Source organism: Salvelinus alpinus, chromosome 16, assembly GCF_045679555.1.
Source record: "Salvelinus alpinus chromosome 16, SLU_Salpinus.1, whole genome shotgun sequence".
In the NCBI taxonomy this organism is placed as follows: Eukaryota; Metazoa; Chordata; class Actinopteri; order Salmoniformes; family Salmonidae; genus Salvelinus; species Salvelinus alpinus.
Window position 1 is genome coordinate 54,855,977 of NC_092101.1, and position 17,576 is coordinate 54,873,552.

General features: G+C 43.7%; 1 protein-coding gene across 2 annotated transcripts in view; it reads left to right on the forward strand.

The window, feature by feature from the left end:
* Positions 1 to 16,062, forward strand: part of LOC139541690 (gamma-aminobutyric acid receptor subunit alpha-5-like) — a 110,142-nt gene extending 94,080 nt beyond the window's left edge. For both annotated transcript variants that reach the window (XM_071346626.1, XM_071346625.1), the window contains exons 8-10: positions 5,071 to 5,223; positions 6,171 to 6,379; positions 9,874 to 16,062. In XM_071346626.1, coding sequence (XP_071202727.1) covers positions 5,071 to 5,223; positions 6,171 to 6,379; positions 9,874 to 10,173 — 662 coding nt within the window. In that variant the 3' untranslated portion in view covers positions 10,174 to 16,062. The remainder of the gene's footprint in view (positions 1 to 5,070; positions 5,224 to 6,170; positions 6,380 to 9,873) is intronic.
* Positions 16,063 to 17,576: the final 1,514 nt, after the last annotated feature.

The window sequence follows — 17,576 nt, forward strand, 5'->3', positions numbered from 1 at the left end:
CTCTCTCTCCCTCCCTCCATTCTCCCTCCATTCTCTCTCCATTCTCCTTCTCCCTTCATTCTCCTTCCATTCTCTCTCCATTCTCCTTCCATTCTCCCTCCATTCTCCCTCCATTCTCCCTCCATTCTCTCCTCATTCTCCCTCCATTCTCTCCTCATTCTCTCTCCATTCTCTCCTCATTCTCCCTCCATTCTCTCCTCATTCTCCCTCCATTCTCTCCTCATTCTCCCTCCATTCTCTCCTCATTCTCCCTCCATTCTCTCCTCATTCTCTCTCCATTCTCTCCTCATTCTCCCTCCATTCTCTCCTCATTCTCTCTCCATTCTCTCCTCATTCTCCCTCCATTCTCTCCTCATTCTCCCTCCATTCTCTCCTCATTCTCCCTCCATTCTCTCCTCATTCTCCCTCCATTCTCTCCTCATTCTCTCTCCATTCTCTCCTCATTCTCCCTCCATTCTCTCCTCATTCTCCCTCCATTCTCTCCTCATTCTCCCTCCATTCTCTCCTCATTCTCCCTCCATTCTCTCCTCATTCTCCCTCCATTCTCTCCTCATTCTCCCTCCATTCTCTCCTCATTCTCCCTCCATTCTCTCCTCATTCTCCCTCCATTCTCTCCTCATTCTCCCTCCATTCTCTCCTCATTCTCTCTCCATTCTCTCCTCATTCTCCCTCCATTCTCTCCTCATTCTCCCTCCATTCTCTCCTCATTCTCCCTCCATTCTCTCCTCATTCTCTCTCCATTCTCTCCTCATTCTCCCTCCATTCTCTCCTCATTCTCCCTCCATTCTCCCTCCATTCTCTCCTCATTCTCCCTCCATTCTCTCCTCATTCTCCCTCCATTCTCTCCTCATTCTCTCTCCATTCTCTCCTCATTCTCCCTCCATTCTCTCCTCATTCTCTCTCCATTCTCTCCTCATTCTCTGTCCATTCTCTCCTCATTCTCTCTCCATTCTCTCCTCATTCTCCCTCCATTCTCTCTCCATTCTCCTTCTCCCTTCATTCTCCTTCCATTCTCTCTCCATTCTCCTTCCATTCTCCCTCCATTCTCTCCTCATTCTCTCTCCATTCTCTCCTCATTCTCCCTCCATTCTCTCCTCATTCTCCCTCCATTCTCTCCTCATTCTCCCTCCATTCTCTCCTCATTCTCCCTCCATTCTCTCCTCATTCTCCCTCCATTCTCTCCTCATTCTCCCTCCATTCTCTCCTCATTCTCCCTCCATTCTCTCCTCATTCTCCCTCCATTCTCTCCTCATTCTCTCTCCATTCTCTCCTCATTCTCCCTCCATTCTCTCCTCATTCTCCCTCCATTCTCTCCTCATTCTCCCTCCATTCTCTCCTCATTCTCCCTCCATTCTCTCCTCATTCTCCCTCCATTCTCTCCTCATTCTCCCTCATTCTCTCCTCATTCTCCCTCCATTCTCTCCTCATTCTCCCTCCATTCTCTCCTCATTCTCTCTCCATTCTCTCCTCATTCTCCCTCCATTCTCTCCTCATTCTCTCTCCATTCTCTCCTCATTCTCTCTCCATTCTCTCCTCATTCTCCCTCCATTCTCTCCTCATTCTCCCTCCATTCTCTCCTCATTCTCCCTCCATTCTCTCCTCATTCTCCCTCCATTCTCTCCTCATTCTCCCTCCATTCTCTCCTCATTCTCCCTCCATTCTCTCCTCATTCTCCCTCCATTCTCTCCTCATTCTCCCTCCATTCTCACCTCATTCTCCCTCCATTCTCTCCTCATTCTCCCTCCATTCTCTCTCCATTCACTCCTCATTCTCCCTCCATTCTCTCCTCATTCTCCCTCCATTCTCTCCTCATTCTCCCTCCATTCTCTCCTCATTCTCCCTCCATTCTCTCCTCATTCTCCCTCCATTCTCTCCTCATTCTCCCTCCATTCTCTCCTCATTCTCCCTCCATTCTCTCCTCATTCTCCCTCCATTCTCTCCTCATTCTCCCTCCATTCTCTCCTCATTCTCCCTCCATTCTCTCCTCATTCTCTCTCCATTCTCTCCTCATTCTCCCTCCATTCTCTCCTCATTCTCCCTCCATTCTCTCCTCATTCTCCCTCCATTCTCTCCTCATTCTCCCTCCATTCTCTCCTCATTCTCCCTCCATTCTCTCCTCATTCTCCCTCCATTCTCTCCTCATTCTCCCTCCATTCTCTCCTCATTCTCCCTCCATTCTCTCCTCATTCTCCCTCCATTCTCTCCTCATTCTCCCTCCATTCTCTCCTCATTCTCCCTCCATTCTCTCCTCATTCTCCCTCCATTCTCTCCTCATTCTCCCTCCATTCTCTCCTCATTCTCCCTCATTCTCTCCTCATTCTCCCTCCATTCTCTCCTCATTCTCCCTCCATTCTCTCCTCATTCTCTCTCCATTCTCTCCTCATTCTCCCTCCATTCTCTCCTCATTCTCTCTCCATTCTCTCCTCATTCTCTCTCCATTCTCTCCTCATTCTCCCTCCATTCTCTCCTCATTCTCCCTCCATTCTCTCCTCATTCTCCCTCCATTCTCTCCTCATTCTCCCTCCATTCTCTCCTCATTCTCCCTCCATTCTCTCCTCATTCTCCCTCCATTCTCTCCTCATTCTCCCTCCATTCTCACCTCATTCTCCCTCCATTCTCTCCTCATTCTCCCTCCATTCTCTCCTCATTCTCCCTCCATTCTCTCTCCATTCACTCCTCATTCTCCCTCCATTCTCTCCTCATTCTCCCTCCATTCTCTCCTCATTCTCCCTCCATTCTCTCCTCATTCTCCCTCCATTCTCTCCTCATTCTCCCTCCATTCTCTCTCCATTCACTCCTCATTCTCCCTCCATTCTCTCCTCATTCTCCCTCCATTCTCTCCTCATTCTCCCTCCATTCTCTCTCCATTCACTCCTCATTCTCCCTCCATTCTCTCCTCATTCTCCCTCCATTCTCTCCTCATTCTCTCTCCATTCTCTCCTCATTCTCTCTCCATTCTCTCCTCATTCTCCCTCCATTCTCTCCTCATTCTCCCTCCATTCTCTCCTCATTCTCTCTCCATTCTCTCCTCATTCTCCCTCCATTCTCTCCTCATTCTCCCTCCATTCTCTCCTCATTCTCCCTCCATTCTCTCCTCATTCTCCCTCCATTCTCTCCTCATTCTCCCTCCATTCTCTCCTCATTCTCCCTCCATTCTCTCCTCATTCTCCCTCCATTCTCACCTCATTCTCCCTCCATTCTCTCCTCATTCTCCCTCCATTCTCTCCTCATTCTCCCTCCATTCTCTCTCCATTCACTCCTCATTCTCCCTCCATTCTCTCCTCATTCTCCCTCCATTCTCTCCTCATTCTCCCTCCATTCTCTCCTCATTTTCCCTCATTCTCTCCTCATTCTCCCTCCATTCTCTCTCCATTCACTCCTCATTCTCCCTCCATTCTCTCCTCATTCTCCCTCCATTCTCTCCTCATTCTCTCTCCCACCGTAATCTCTCCATTCTCCTTCCATTTTCCCTCCATGCTCTCTCATTGTTGTCCATTCTCCCGCTCCCTCTCCCTCCATTCTCCCTCCATTCTCACCTCATTCTCCCTCCATTCTCTCCTCATTCTCCCTCCATTCTCTCCTCATTCTCCCTCCATTCTCTCTCCATTCACTCCTCATTCTCCCTCCATTCTCTCCTCATTCTCCCTCCATTCTCTCCTCATTCTCCCTCCATTCTCTCCTCATTCTCCCTCCATTCTCTCTCCATTCACTCCTCATTCTCCCTCCATTCTCTCCTCATTCTCCCTCCATTCTCTCCTCATTCTCTCTCCCACCGTAATCTCTCCATTCTCCTTCCATTTTCCCTCCATGCTCTCTCATTGTTGTCCATTCTCCCGCTCCCTCTCCCTCCATTCTCCCTCCATTCTCACCTCATTCTCCCTCCATTCTCTCCTCATTCTCCCTCCATTCTCTCCTCATTCTCCCTCCATTCTCTCTCCATTCACTCCTCATTCTCCCTCCATTCTCTCCTCATTCTCCCTCCATTCTCTCCTCATTCTCCCTCCATTCTCTCCTCATTCTCCCTCCATTCTCTCCTCATTCTCCCTCCATTCTCTCTCCATTCACTCCTCATTCTCCCTCCATTCTCTCCTCATTCTCCCTCCATTCTCTCCTCATTCTCTCTCCCACCGTAATCTCTCCATTCTCCTTCCATTTTCCCTCCATGCTCTCTCATTGTTGTCCATTCTCCCGCTCCCTCTCCCTCCATTCTCCCTCCATTCTCACCTCATTCTCCCTCCATTCTCTCCTCATTCTCCCTCCATTCTCTCCTCATTCTCCCTCCATTCTCTCTCCATTCACTCCTCATTCTCCCTCCATTCTCTCCTCATTCTCCCTCCATTCTCTCCTCATTCTCCCTCCATTCTCTCCTCATTCTCCCTCCATTCTCTCCTCATTCTCCCTCCATTCTCTCTCCATTCACTCCTCATTCTCCCTCCATTCTCTCCTCATTCTCCCTCCATTCTCTCCTCATTCTCCCTCCATTCTCTCTCCATTCTCTCCTCATTCTCTCTCCCACCGTAATCTCTCCATTCTCCTTCCATTTTCCCTCCATGCTCTCTCATTGTTGTCCATTCTCCCGCTCCCTCTCCCTCCATTCTCCCTCCATTCTCACCTCATTCTCCCTCCATTCTCTCCTCATTCTCTCCTCATTCTCCCTCCATTCTCTCTCCATTCACTCCTCATTCTCCCTCCATTCTCTCCTCATTCTCCCTCCATTCTCTCCTCATTCTCCCTCCATTCTCTCCTCATTCTCCCTCCATTCTCTCCTCATTCTCCCTCCATTCTCTCTCCATTCACTCCTCATTCTCCCTCCATTCTCTCCTCATTCTCCCTCCATTCTCTCCTCATTCTCTCTCCCACCGTAATCTCTCCATTCTCCTTCCATTTTCCCTCCATGCTCTCTCATTGTTGTCCATTCTCCCGCTCCCTCTCCCTCCATTTCCCCTCCATTCTCCCTCTATTTCCCTCCATAATCCTTACATTCTCCCTCCATTCTCCTTCTCCCTCCATTCTCCCCCCAATCTCCCTACATTCTCCCTCCCTGTGTCCGTCTGTCTGTGGCCCCTGCAGGTCAGTACACAGTGATGATGTGTCACTTCTATCTGAAGAGGAAGATTGGCTATTTCGTCATCCAGACCTACATGCCCTGCTTCATGACCGTCATCCTCTCCCAGGTGTCCTTCTGGCTCAACCGCGAGTCTGTCCCCGCCAGGACTGTCTTCGGTCAGTAGTTTGACAGTTTTCTGAAGGCAAAAACGAAATGAAATTCCCATGAGCACCACAATGCATTTTCCACAATGCTTTTTCACCCAATGCTCTACTGAGGTTTTCTAGCATACAGTTTTGATCTACTGCACTAGTTACGTTGGTGTGTTGTACTTCCAACAATGTGTTGGCAAGTTGCTTGTGATTCAAACCTTCCCCAAACAACCTAATTCATACTCTTAGTGGAGGTGCTCCGACACTAATGTGAGTTGTACCACATACAAGGTTTTTTAATTGCATTCTTCCCACCCCACACTAAGACATTACCCCATTCCACTACCTTTTCAATCTTGTTTTTATCATATGAAGGAAAGCTTTGCTTTTATACTGACAGTACTATCAGGCTTGATTGAGTGAGCTGTTTTGTATTGTGGTAATGTGGTACCTGTTTGTCCTTTAATCCCGTTATTTTAATAATACATGTTCAGGCTGAATCACAACCGGCCGTGATTGGGAGTCTCATAGGGCGGCGCACAATTGGCCCAGCGTCGTCCGGGTTTGGCCGGTGTTGGCCGTCATTGTAAATAAGAATTTGTTCTTAACTGACTTGCCTAGTTAAATAAAGGTTAAATTAAAATTAAATTAAAATAATAATAATTGTAAAAATATTTTTTTTTATTTTTTTTTATTAAATACATTTTTTTAATTGAATTGTTTTCATTTTTCATGACATCTTTTTTGGTCAGTAGCTGCCCAACATTTCTGTTTCTATTTGTCTGTTTCTTCCTGTTTCTCTCTGTTTTTCTAAGTGTCTCCCATCTCTCTGCGTTGCATACGCCACCTTGGGCCAGAGAGTTACGGAAACAATGGGAAAAGATCTCCTCGCGGACAGAGAAAATGCTTGAAACCAGCCTTGGTTTCTTCTTCTCTGCATTATGTTTCTCCTTCATCATCTCTCTTCATAGGTGTGACCACCGTGCTGACCATGACCACTCTTAGCATCAGTGCCCGTAACTCTCTGCCCAAGGTGGCGTATGCCACAGCCATGGACTGGTTCATAGCAGTCTGTTATGCCTTCGTCTTCTCTGCTCTCATCGAGTTCGCTACCGTCAACTACTTCACCAAGAGGAGCTGGGCCTGGGATGGGAAGAAAGCCATGGAGGACACACGCAAGGTGTGTGTGTATTTGTGTGTGTGTGTGTGTGTGTGTGTGTGTTGTGGGTGTGTTGGATGTGTGTGTGTGTGTGTGTGTGTGTGTGTGTGTGTGTGTGTGTGTGTGTGTGTGTGTGTGTGTGTGTGTGTGTGTGTGTGTGGGTGTGTGGGTGTGTTGGGTGTGTTTGTCTGTGACTGTGCGTGTGTGCATGCGTGAGTGATTGTGTGTATGACTCAATAGGTACACAGCTCAACCTGCCAGTCTCCAGGCTCTGCCGGTCTCCAGGCTCTGGCAGTCTCCAGGCTCTGCCAGGGTCCAGGCTCTGCCAGTCTCCAGGCTCTGCCAGTCTCCAGGCTCTGCCAGTCTCCAGGCTCTGCCAGTCTCCAGGCTCTGCTAGGGTCCAGGCCCTGCCAGGGTCCAGGCCCTGCCAGGGTCCAGACCCTGCCAGGGTCCAGGCTCTGCCAATCTCTAGGCTTTGCCAGTCTCCAGGCTCTGCCAGTCTCCATGCTCTGCCAGTCTCCAGGCTCTGCAGTCTCCAGGCTCTGCCAGGGTCCATGCTCTGCCAGGGTCCAGGCTCTGCCAGTCTCCAGGCTCTGCCAGTCTCCAGGCTCTACCAAGGTCCAGGCTCTGCTAGGGTCCAGGCTCTGCCAGTCTCCAGGCTCTGCCAGTCTCCAGGCTTTGCCAGTCTCCAGGCTCTGCTAGGGTCCAGGCCCTGCCAGGGTCCAGGCTCTGCCAATCTCCAGGCTCTGCCAGTCTCCAGGCTCTGCCAGGGTCCAGGCTCTGCCAGTCTCCAGGCTCTGCTAGGGTCCAGGCTCTGCCAGTCTCCAGTCTCTGCCAGTCTCCAGGCTCTGCCAGTCTCCAGGCTCTGCAAGGGTCCGGGCTCTGCCAGGTTCCAGGCTCTGCCAGTCTCCAGGCTCTGCCAGTCTCCAGGCTCTGCAGGGTCCAGTCTCTGCCAGTCTCCAGGCTCTGCCAGTCTCCAGGCTCTGCAGGGTCCAGGCTCTGCCAGTCTCCAGGCTCTGCAGGGTCCAGGCTCTGCCAGTCTCCAGGCTCTGCCAGTCTCCAGGCTCTGCCAGGGTCCAGGCTCTGCTAGGGTCCAGGCTCTGCTAGTCTCCAGGCTCTGCCAGGGTCCAGGCTCTGCCAGGGTCCAGGCTCTGCCAGTCTCCAGACTCTGCTAGGGTCCAGGCTCTGCCAGGGTCCAGGCTCTGCCAGTCTCCAGACTCTGCCAGTCTCCAGACTCTGCCAGTCTCCAGGCTCTGCCAGTCTCCAGGCTCTGCCAGGGTCCAGGCTCTGCCAGTTTCCAGACTCTGCTAGGGTCCAGGCTCTGCCAGTCTCCAGGCTCTACCAAGGTCCAGACTCTGCTAGGGTCCAGGCTCTGCCAGACATAAGATACACATACACACACAGTCTTGGACTAGGTTATTGGTTGGAACTTAATACAATGACAACAGGTCCCTAGCGGACCAACACAATAGGACACGTGTTACACAAGATGGACATTTAAAGAGAGAGAGGAAGGCAACACTTGTATACATTTGTAAACTACGCTTAGTTTAGCCCTAACACCTTGCCCCAAACTGCCACTCTTATGGGTAAGAAGTATTATAATGCATGTATTTACGTGTTGAAGGTCTTCGTTGAGTATCTCTGTTGGGTATCTTCGGATGGTCTGGTCTTTCGTCTTCAGGTGTAAGTCTCTGATTGTCCACAAGATGTCGCGATGTCGTTTCTCTTAGTTGTCTGTTTCCTTGCACTCGTTCCCCAGCGTGGGAATGGAAGCTGTATAGATAACTGATGATTCACCTTGTTAGATACTCCAACATAGCCTTAATTGTTCAGAGGTTTCATGTGTCTTCAACCTTGTGTTGCGTTTGGGGGTAGTGACTACTCGTGGACCTCAGCTGCAGCGCTTTGTCCTCTAGTCTGATATGTAAATTCTTAACTCACATGTTTTATACCCTAGGGTAGAAAGGGGGAGTTTCTGTCTTCATGACACGCTCTCTGGGTTCCCTGGAGCGTAGCTAGTTACGAGACAAGGAATCACCGTTTACTACGGTCTCATTAGACAACTAAAATCACAGGCTCATCGTCACAAGAAACATTCTCTTTGATCTGGATATTTTCTACACAACGTGAAGAATAAAAAAAAAAATCATATGTACATTATAACGTCCTCATTTAACTTTTAATAACATCATAAAATAGACATTACATTTTCATATTCCATCCATCATTATGCCCATCATTTGGCTGATCAAATCTATTGTCCTAAAGTCCATTTAATGCATGTTACAGTTCTAAGGTAGACTCTCCATACGGCACACACAGACATTCCAATCCCTAACACTAAAGGAAAAAAGGATTAGTCTGCTGCCTTAACATCTACGATGGGCGTAAAGGTGTCATAACCCCCCTCCGTACCTCTCCCACTCTGCGGGAGGTAGAGATATCTCTGTAGAGCTGATCCTCACAGGCCAGTCATGACACTATTGATCCCTTTACTAGGTGGTAGAGATATCTCTGTAGAGCTGATCCTCGCAGGCCAGTCATGACACTATTGATACCTTTACTAGTTCCGCTGTACTACTGTTGATACTATTGATCCCCTGATGTTTACTAGGTGGTAGAGATATCTCTGTAGAGCTGATCCTCACAGGCCAGTCATGACACTATTGATACCTTTACTAGGTGGTAGAGATATCTCTGTAGAGCTGATCCTCACAGGCCAGTCATGACACTATTGATCCCTTTACTAGGTGGTAGAGATATCTCTGTAGAGGTGATCCTCGCAGGCCAGTCATGACACTATTGATACCTTTACTAGGTGGTAGAGATATCTCTGTAGAGCTGATCCTCAGAGGCCAGTCATGACACTATTGATACCTTTACTAGGTGGTAGAGATATCTCTGTAGAGCTGATCCTCGCATGCCAGTCATGACATTATTGATACCTTTACTAGGTGGTAGAGATATCTCTGTAGAGCTGATCCTCGCAGGCCAGTCATGACACAATTGATCCCTTTACTAGGAGGTAGAGATATCTCTGTAGAGCTGATCCTCACAAGCCAGTCATGGCACTATTGATACCTTTACTAGGAGGTAGAGATATCTCTGTAGAGCTGATCCTCACAAGCCAGTCATGACACTATTGATACCTTTACTAGGAGGTAGAGATATCTCTGTAGAGCTGATCCTCACAGGCCAGTCATGACACTATTGATACCTTTACTAGTTCCGCTGTACTACTGTTGATACTATTGATCCCCTGATGTTGTTTACAGCCAATCATCTTTTAATAAATTGCTTCCAATGTTTTCACTGAAGACCCAACGTCAGTCTAGAATGCCTATTTATTTTTCTTCCTTTACTACTGTTACTATAGTCTTTAGCTTACTACGGGAAAGTTGTATTCAGTGCCAAGATGTTTCCTCATTTCAGTTGAATCCAATCTTATCAATGTGAATTTAGAATGAAATACTGAAACAATGTTTTCCTTTTGTTGTTCTTCTCCTGGCCAGAAAAACCCCATGACTCTGTCCAAGCAGCCTAACAACACCTGTTCAGCCGGGGTCAACTACACTCCCAACCTGACTAAGGACAACGCCGTCTCCACCATCTCCAACAGCGCAGACATCCAGCTGAAACTGGCTGAGGTCAAGACCCCCGACCCCAAAAAGACTTACAACAGCGTCAGCAAGATCGACAAGATGTCCCGTATAGTGTTTCCTGTTCTGTTTGGGACATTCAACCTGGTTTACTGGGCTACGTACCTCAACAGGGAACCAGTGATCAAAGGAGCTGTGAACCCCTATACATAGAAGGAGAAGACCAGGGAAGTGGTCTTAAAGGTCCCCTGTTACCTATGGAGTGCATTACGTTTGATCAGAGCACATAAGGTTAAGGTTTAGAGTTAAGGTTAGGGTTAAGGTTAGGGTTTGAGTTAGGGTTAAGGTCAGGGGTAGGGTTTTAAGGTTAAGGTTAGGGTTAAGGTTAGGGTTAGGGTTAAGGTTAGGGTTAGGGGCTCTGGTTACAAGTAGGGCATTTTATTATATATAGGGAATAGGGTGCCATTTGTGGCATTGAGGCTCCTGTCTCACCTCACCCACCCCACTACACTATACCACTACACTATACCACTACACTATACCACTACACTATACCACTACACTATACCACTACACTACACTATACCACTACACTATACCACTACACTATACCACTACACTACACCACTACACTATACCACTACACTATACCACTACACTATACCACTATACCACTACACTATACCACTACACTATACCACTACACTACACCACTACACTATACCACTACGACCACTACACTATACCACTACACTATACCACTACACTATACCACTACACTATACCACTATACCACTACACTATACCACTACACTACCCCACTACACTATACCACTACACTATACCACTACACTATACCACTACACTATACCACTACACTATACCACTACACTACACCACTACACTATACCACTACACCACTACACTATACCACTACACTATACCACTACACTATACCACTACACTATACCACTACACTATACCACTACACTATACCACTACACTACACCACTACACTATACCACTACACTATACCACTACACTACACCACTACACTATACCACTACACTATACCACTACACTACACCACTACACTATACCACTACACTACACCACTACACTATACCACTACACTATACCACTACACTATACCACTACACTACACCACTACACTACACCACTACACTATACCACTACACTATACCACTACACTATACCACTACACTATACCACTACACTACACCACTACACTATACCACTACAGACATACTGTTGCATAAACTGGACCCACATACTGCTATCCTATCAAACACAATGCCAAGCAATTCATCCCTTGTTCTAATCATCATGGTTTACTAGGAGAGATTCTCTTAATCCCTTATTCTAATCATCATGGTTTACTAGGAGAGATTCTCTTAATCCCTTATTCTAAACATCATGGTTTACTAGGAGAGATTCTCTTAATCCCTTATTCATCATGGTTTACTAGGAGAGTTATGCTCTTAATCCCTTATTCTAATCATCATGGTTTACTAGGAGAGATTCTCTTAATCCCTTATTCTAATCATCATGGTTCCCTAGGAGAGTTATGCTCTTAATCCCTTATTCTAATCATCATGGTTTACTAGGAGAGATTCTCTTAATCCCTTATTCTAATCATCATCGTTTACTAGGAGAGATTATCTTAATCCCTTATTCTAATCATCGTGGTTTACTAGGAGAGTTATGCGCTTAATCCCTTGTTCTAATCATAATGGTTTACTAGGAGATATTCTCTTAATCCCTTATTCTAATCATCATCGTTTACTAGGAGAGATTATCTTAATCCCTTATTCTAATCATCGTGGTTTACTAGGAGAGTTATGCTCTTAATCCCTTGTTCTAATCATAATGGTTTACTAGGAGATATTCTCTTAGTCCATTATTCTAATCATCATGGTTTACTAGGAGAGATTCTCTTAATCCCTTATTCATCATGGTTTACTAGGAGAGTTATGCTCTTAATCCCTTATTCTAATCATCATGGTTTACTAGGAGAGATTCTCTTAATCCCTTATTCATCATGGTTTACTAGGAGAGTTATGCTCTTATTGTTTTCATCTCAACACAAACTATAATATGAGAGCTATAATATGAGCTATAATATGGATATAGCCATAGAAATAGAATTTCTAGAAAGGGTTTAGAGCCTCTAACCCTGGCAATTTGACTGGTTAAACGTATGGGTACTTTCCATTCGTTTGACCTGGTATTGCGATGCAATCCCAATCTACAGATATTATTTCTATGGGAATAGTATTGCCATGTTTGCCTTGACTCGTTCTACTGTATGATAATACAGCTTCTACTTTCATAAACGTATCTTTCCTTTTTGCTCCTCCATGTTTCTAGAACTCCAGATAGTCATCACCGATGATTCGTTTCTGCCACAAACGCTGCATCCCAAATAGTACCCTATTCTCTATTAAAGTGCACTACTTTTGACCAGCACCCAAAGGGCTCTGGGCCCTATACGGAACAGGGTACCATTTGGGACAGGTAAACTCTGACCGGGAACATTTGGCATTTACATAATTTTCTCACACAGGTCCAGATGCGTTCTGTTGCTAAAAGGACAGCGAGGCCAAATGCTATGCAAAACAATGTCTCTACTCTATGACTACTGTATTAACACTATATGAATACTGTATTAATACTATATGACTACTGTATTAACACTATATGAATACTGTATTAATACTATATGACTACTGTATTAACACTATATGAATACTGTATTAATACTATATGACTACTGTATTAACACTATATGACTACTGTATTAATACTATATGACTACTGTATTAATACTCTATGACTACTGTATTAATACTCTATGACCACTGTATTAATACTCCCGTGACTACTGTATTAACACTATATGAACACTGTATTAATACTATATGACTACTGTATTAATACTATATGACTACTGTATTAATACTATATGACTACTGTATTAATACTATATGACTATTGTATTAATACTATATGACTACTGTATTAATACTATATGACTACTGTATTAATACTCTATGACTATTGTATTAATACTCTATGACCACTGTGTTAATACTCTATGACCACTGTATTAATACTATGTGACTACTGTATTAATATTCTATGACTACTGTATTAATACTTCCCAACCCCTGTATTAATACGCTATGCCCGTGGTATTAATGTTATATGATCACTGTATTGATACTCTATGACCACTGTATTAATACTCTGTGTCCCCGGTATTAATACTATATGACTACTGTATCAGTACTTTACAACTTCTGTATTAATGCTCTATGCATACTGTATTAGTACTATATGACCGCTGTATTAATACTCTATGCGTGCTGCATTAATACTATATGGTTGCTGTATTAATACTATACGACTACTGTATTGGTACACTATATCCACTGTAGTAATACTCCACAACTGCTGTATTAATACTATATGACTACCGTATTGATACTCTATGTCCACTGTAGTAATACTCCACAACTGCTGTATTAATACTATATGCACACTGCATAAATGCGATATGAGTACTGTATTAATACTCCACGGCCGCTCTATTAATACTATATGCCCGCTGTATCAATACTCTACGACATCTGTATTGATACTCTATGCCCACTGTATTAATACTCCCGTGACTGCTGTATTAATACTATATGACTACTGCGTTAATACTCTATGGCTACTGTATTAATACTATATGACTACTGCGTTAATACTCTATGGCTACTGTATTAATACTATATGGCTACTGTATTAATACTATATGACTACTGTGTTAATACTTTATGACTACTGTGTTAATACTTTATGGCTACTGTATTAATACTATATGACTACTGTATTAATACTGTATGACTACTGTATTAATACTTTATGAATACAGTAATACTATATGACTACTGTATTAATTTTTTACTACTACTATGATGCCTGATTTTATCTTTGAAAATCTTGGGTTGCGTCTCAAGATGTCACTCTATTATCTAAATGGTGCACTACTATTGACCAGAGCCCTGTGGACCTTGGTCAAACATAATGCACTGTATAGGGAATAGGGTGCCATTTTGGGACGCACCTTGCTTTGTACAAAAATGGGCTGAAAGCTGTTTAAGCCGTGGCTCAAGCACATGGCTCTCCACTTAGCTTGTTAGAAGAAGAAGATAATAGCCATGATCAATGTGTTGCCTTCGGACTGGTAATTCGTCACGAATGCAGTGACATTTCTTGCAATTACTTTTTGAGAAGCCAGTGTTACAATGTTCGGCCATTTATTGTTGTTTAACTAAATAGCCATTTTTCTGTTGAAAGAAGAACTGGAATTTGAGCTGTGAAGTGATAGTTAACAGCTTTATGCTTGTCGATCAGTCCCTGCAGGATTCCGCAGTTCTGCGATCTGAAATTGGACAAAATCATCGCATATTGCCATGCAAAATGTCAGAAATCAAAATCAAGTATTTTTGCCCCCAAATAACACAAAAAAATCCCTGTGAAATCCTGAAGGGACTGGTAGATGCTCTGTGAAAGACATTTGTATGTGATATAACCTGCTTCTTTTAGCCAGGCCAGGCTCTATTCAATTACTACGGTTAGCTTGGATTTGCACAATACTGGTAACTTTCACCAAATTCCCATTTTTTTTCAGAAATCCCGGTTGGAGGATTCCTGATTCCCTGCTGATTCTAGGAATCTTCCAAATCAAATCAAATCAAATGGTATTTGTCACATGCTTCGTAAAAACAACAGGTGTAGACTGACAGTGAAATAGCTCCCTGACGGGTCCTTTAGAATAATGCAGAGAGAAAATTGAAAAGTAATAGAAAGATAATACATTAAAAATGAGTAACAACTTGGCAATGCACAGGGTACCAGTACAGAGTTGATGTACAGGGGTATGAGTTAACAACATGGCTATATACACAGGGTACCAGTACAGAATTGATGTACAAGGGTATGAGTTAACAACATTGCTATATACACAGGGTACCAGTACAGAGTTGATGTACAGGGGTATGAGGTAATAACATGGTTATATACACAGGGTACCAGTACTGAGTAGATGTGCAGGGTATGAGGTGATAACATGGCTATATACACAGGGTACCAGTACTGAGTTGATGTACAGGGGTATGAGGTAATAACATGGTTATATACACAGGGTACCAGTACTGAGTTGATGTGCAGGGTATGAGGTAATAACATGGTTATATACACAGGGTACCAGTACTGAGTAGATGTACAGGGGTATGAGGTAACAACATGGCTGTATACACAGGGTACCAGTACAGAGTTGATGTGCAGGGGTATGAGGTAACAACATGGCTGTATACACAGGGTACCAGTACTGAGTCAATGATAACATGCCTATATACACAGGGTACCAGTACTGAGCAGATGTTCAGGAAATGTACAGCAAATGTGATGAGTCAACGAAGTTAGTGCAAAAAGGGGTCAATGCAGATAGTCTGGGTAGCTATTTGGTTAACTATTTAGCGGTCAACTGTGATTTCTGGAAAAATGCAGGGAATTTGGTGAAAGATGAATTTACCAACCCTAGCTTGGATGAACTACTACATGCAGACACAGTAACACGGAGTTACAGCTTCGGTGACTGAAGAGAGACTGCTTTCCAAGTAGAACTCTACTTTCTATATAGTGCTCTGCTTTTGACCAGAGCATGTCGGGAATAAGGAGTCCTGGTCCCATACGGCTCTGGTCAAAGGTATTGCTCTGTGTAGGGAATAAGGAGTATTTGGGACGTACACAGAGAGATTAGTTGAATAGCTCAACGCTTAGCAGCTCTAACAGAATGCTTTTTTACATACTGTATTTATGCTCTTTCAGGCTTCTGGATATTTGTTTTGTTCCTTCCTATGTGCATTAATGATGATGATGATGATGATGATACAAATCTTCTTAATGAACAAATAGTTTTTTATGCTTTTGGAGTAAAAATGTCTGAATCTTTCTCCTCACAGTTTTTAGGTAAGTATCTGTACTGGAGAGACAGAGTAGTTCTGTAGCTAAATAAAACGGATAAATCTCTTTTTCACCTTTTTTTAGTTATTTTATATGAATCGGCTCTATTTAAAGGACACGAAGGTGATATAAAATCATCATTGAATAACCAACATTAGAAATGCACAGTCTTTCTCGATAATACGAAACACTGCTTCATCAAAGTGCTTTGAAAGGGTCGAAGAGAGCATGGGAGTATGTTCTGTTTTCTACATCACAACGGCTTCTTACTTTACTTTCATAATATGTTCCATTTAAAGCAGTAATTTGGATCAGTTTATTGTTGTCAATGGTCTCCGCAGCTCTCTTGCCGAACCTCTAGCATGCAAAATAAAAAATACCATGACAACACACCACAGTGTGTGAATAGAGAGAATGGGTTTGGAAATTATCAAAGTTCTACATAAAGTTCTAGAAGAAATCAAGGTTCTAGATGCTCTGACCAGAGTTCTATAGTTCTATACAGGACACCTCAAGTAGAATCATTCTCTATAGTTCTATAGTTCTATACAGGACACCTCAAGTAGATTCATTCTCTATAGTTATATGGTTCTATACAGGACACCTCAAGTAGATTCATTCTCTATAGTTCTATACAGGACACCTCAAGTAGAATCATTCTCTATAGTTCTATGGTTCTATACAGGACACCTCAAGTAGAATCATTCTCTATAGATCTACTGTTTATACAGGACACCTCAAGTAGAATCATTCTCTATAGTTCTATAGTTCTATACAGGACACCTCAAGTAGAATCATTCTCTATAGTTCTATACAGGACACCTCAAGTAGAATCATTCTCTATAGATCTACTGTTTATACAGGACACCTCAAGTAGAATAATTCTCTATAGTTCTATAGTTCTATACAGGACACCTCAAGTAGAATCATTCTCTATAGTTCTATAGTTCTATACAGGACACCTCAAGTAGATTCATTCTCTATAGATCTAATGTTTATACAGGACACCTCAAGTAGAATCATTCTCTATAGATCTACTGTTTATACAGGACACCTCAAGTAGAATCATTCTCTATAGATCTACTGTTTATACAGGACACCTCAAGTAGAATCATTCTCTATAGATCTACTGTTTATACAGGACACCTCAAGTAGAATCATTCTCTATAGTTCTATGGTTCTATACAGGACACCTCAAGTAGAATCATTCTCTATAGTTCTACTGTTTATACAGGACACCTCAAGTAGAATCATTCTCTATAGTTCTATAGTTCTATACAGGACACCTCAAGTAGAATCCTTCTCTATAGTTCTACTGTTTATACAGGACACCTCAAGTAGATTTCATTCTCTATAGATCTACTGTTTATACAGGACACCTCAAGTAGAATCATTCTCTATAGATCTATAGTTCTATACAGGACACCTCAAGTAGAATCATTCTCTATAGATCTATAGTTCTATACAGGACACCTCAAGTAGAATCATTCTCTATAGTTCTATGGTTCTATACAGGACACCTCAAGTAGAATCATTCTCTATAGTTCTACTGTTTATACAGGACACCTCAAGTAGATTTC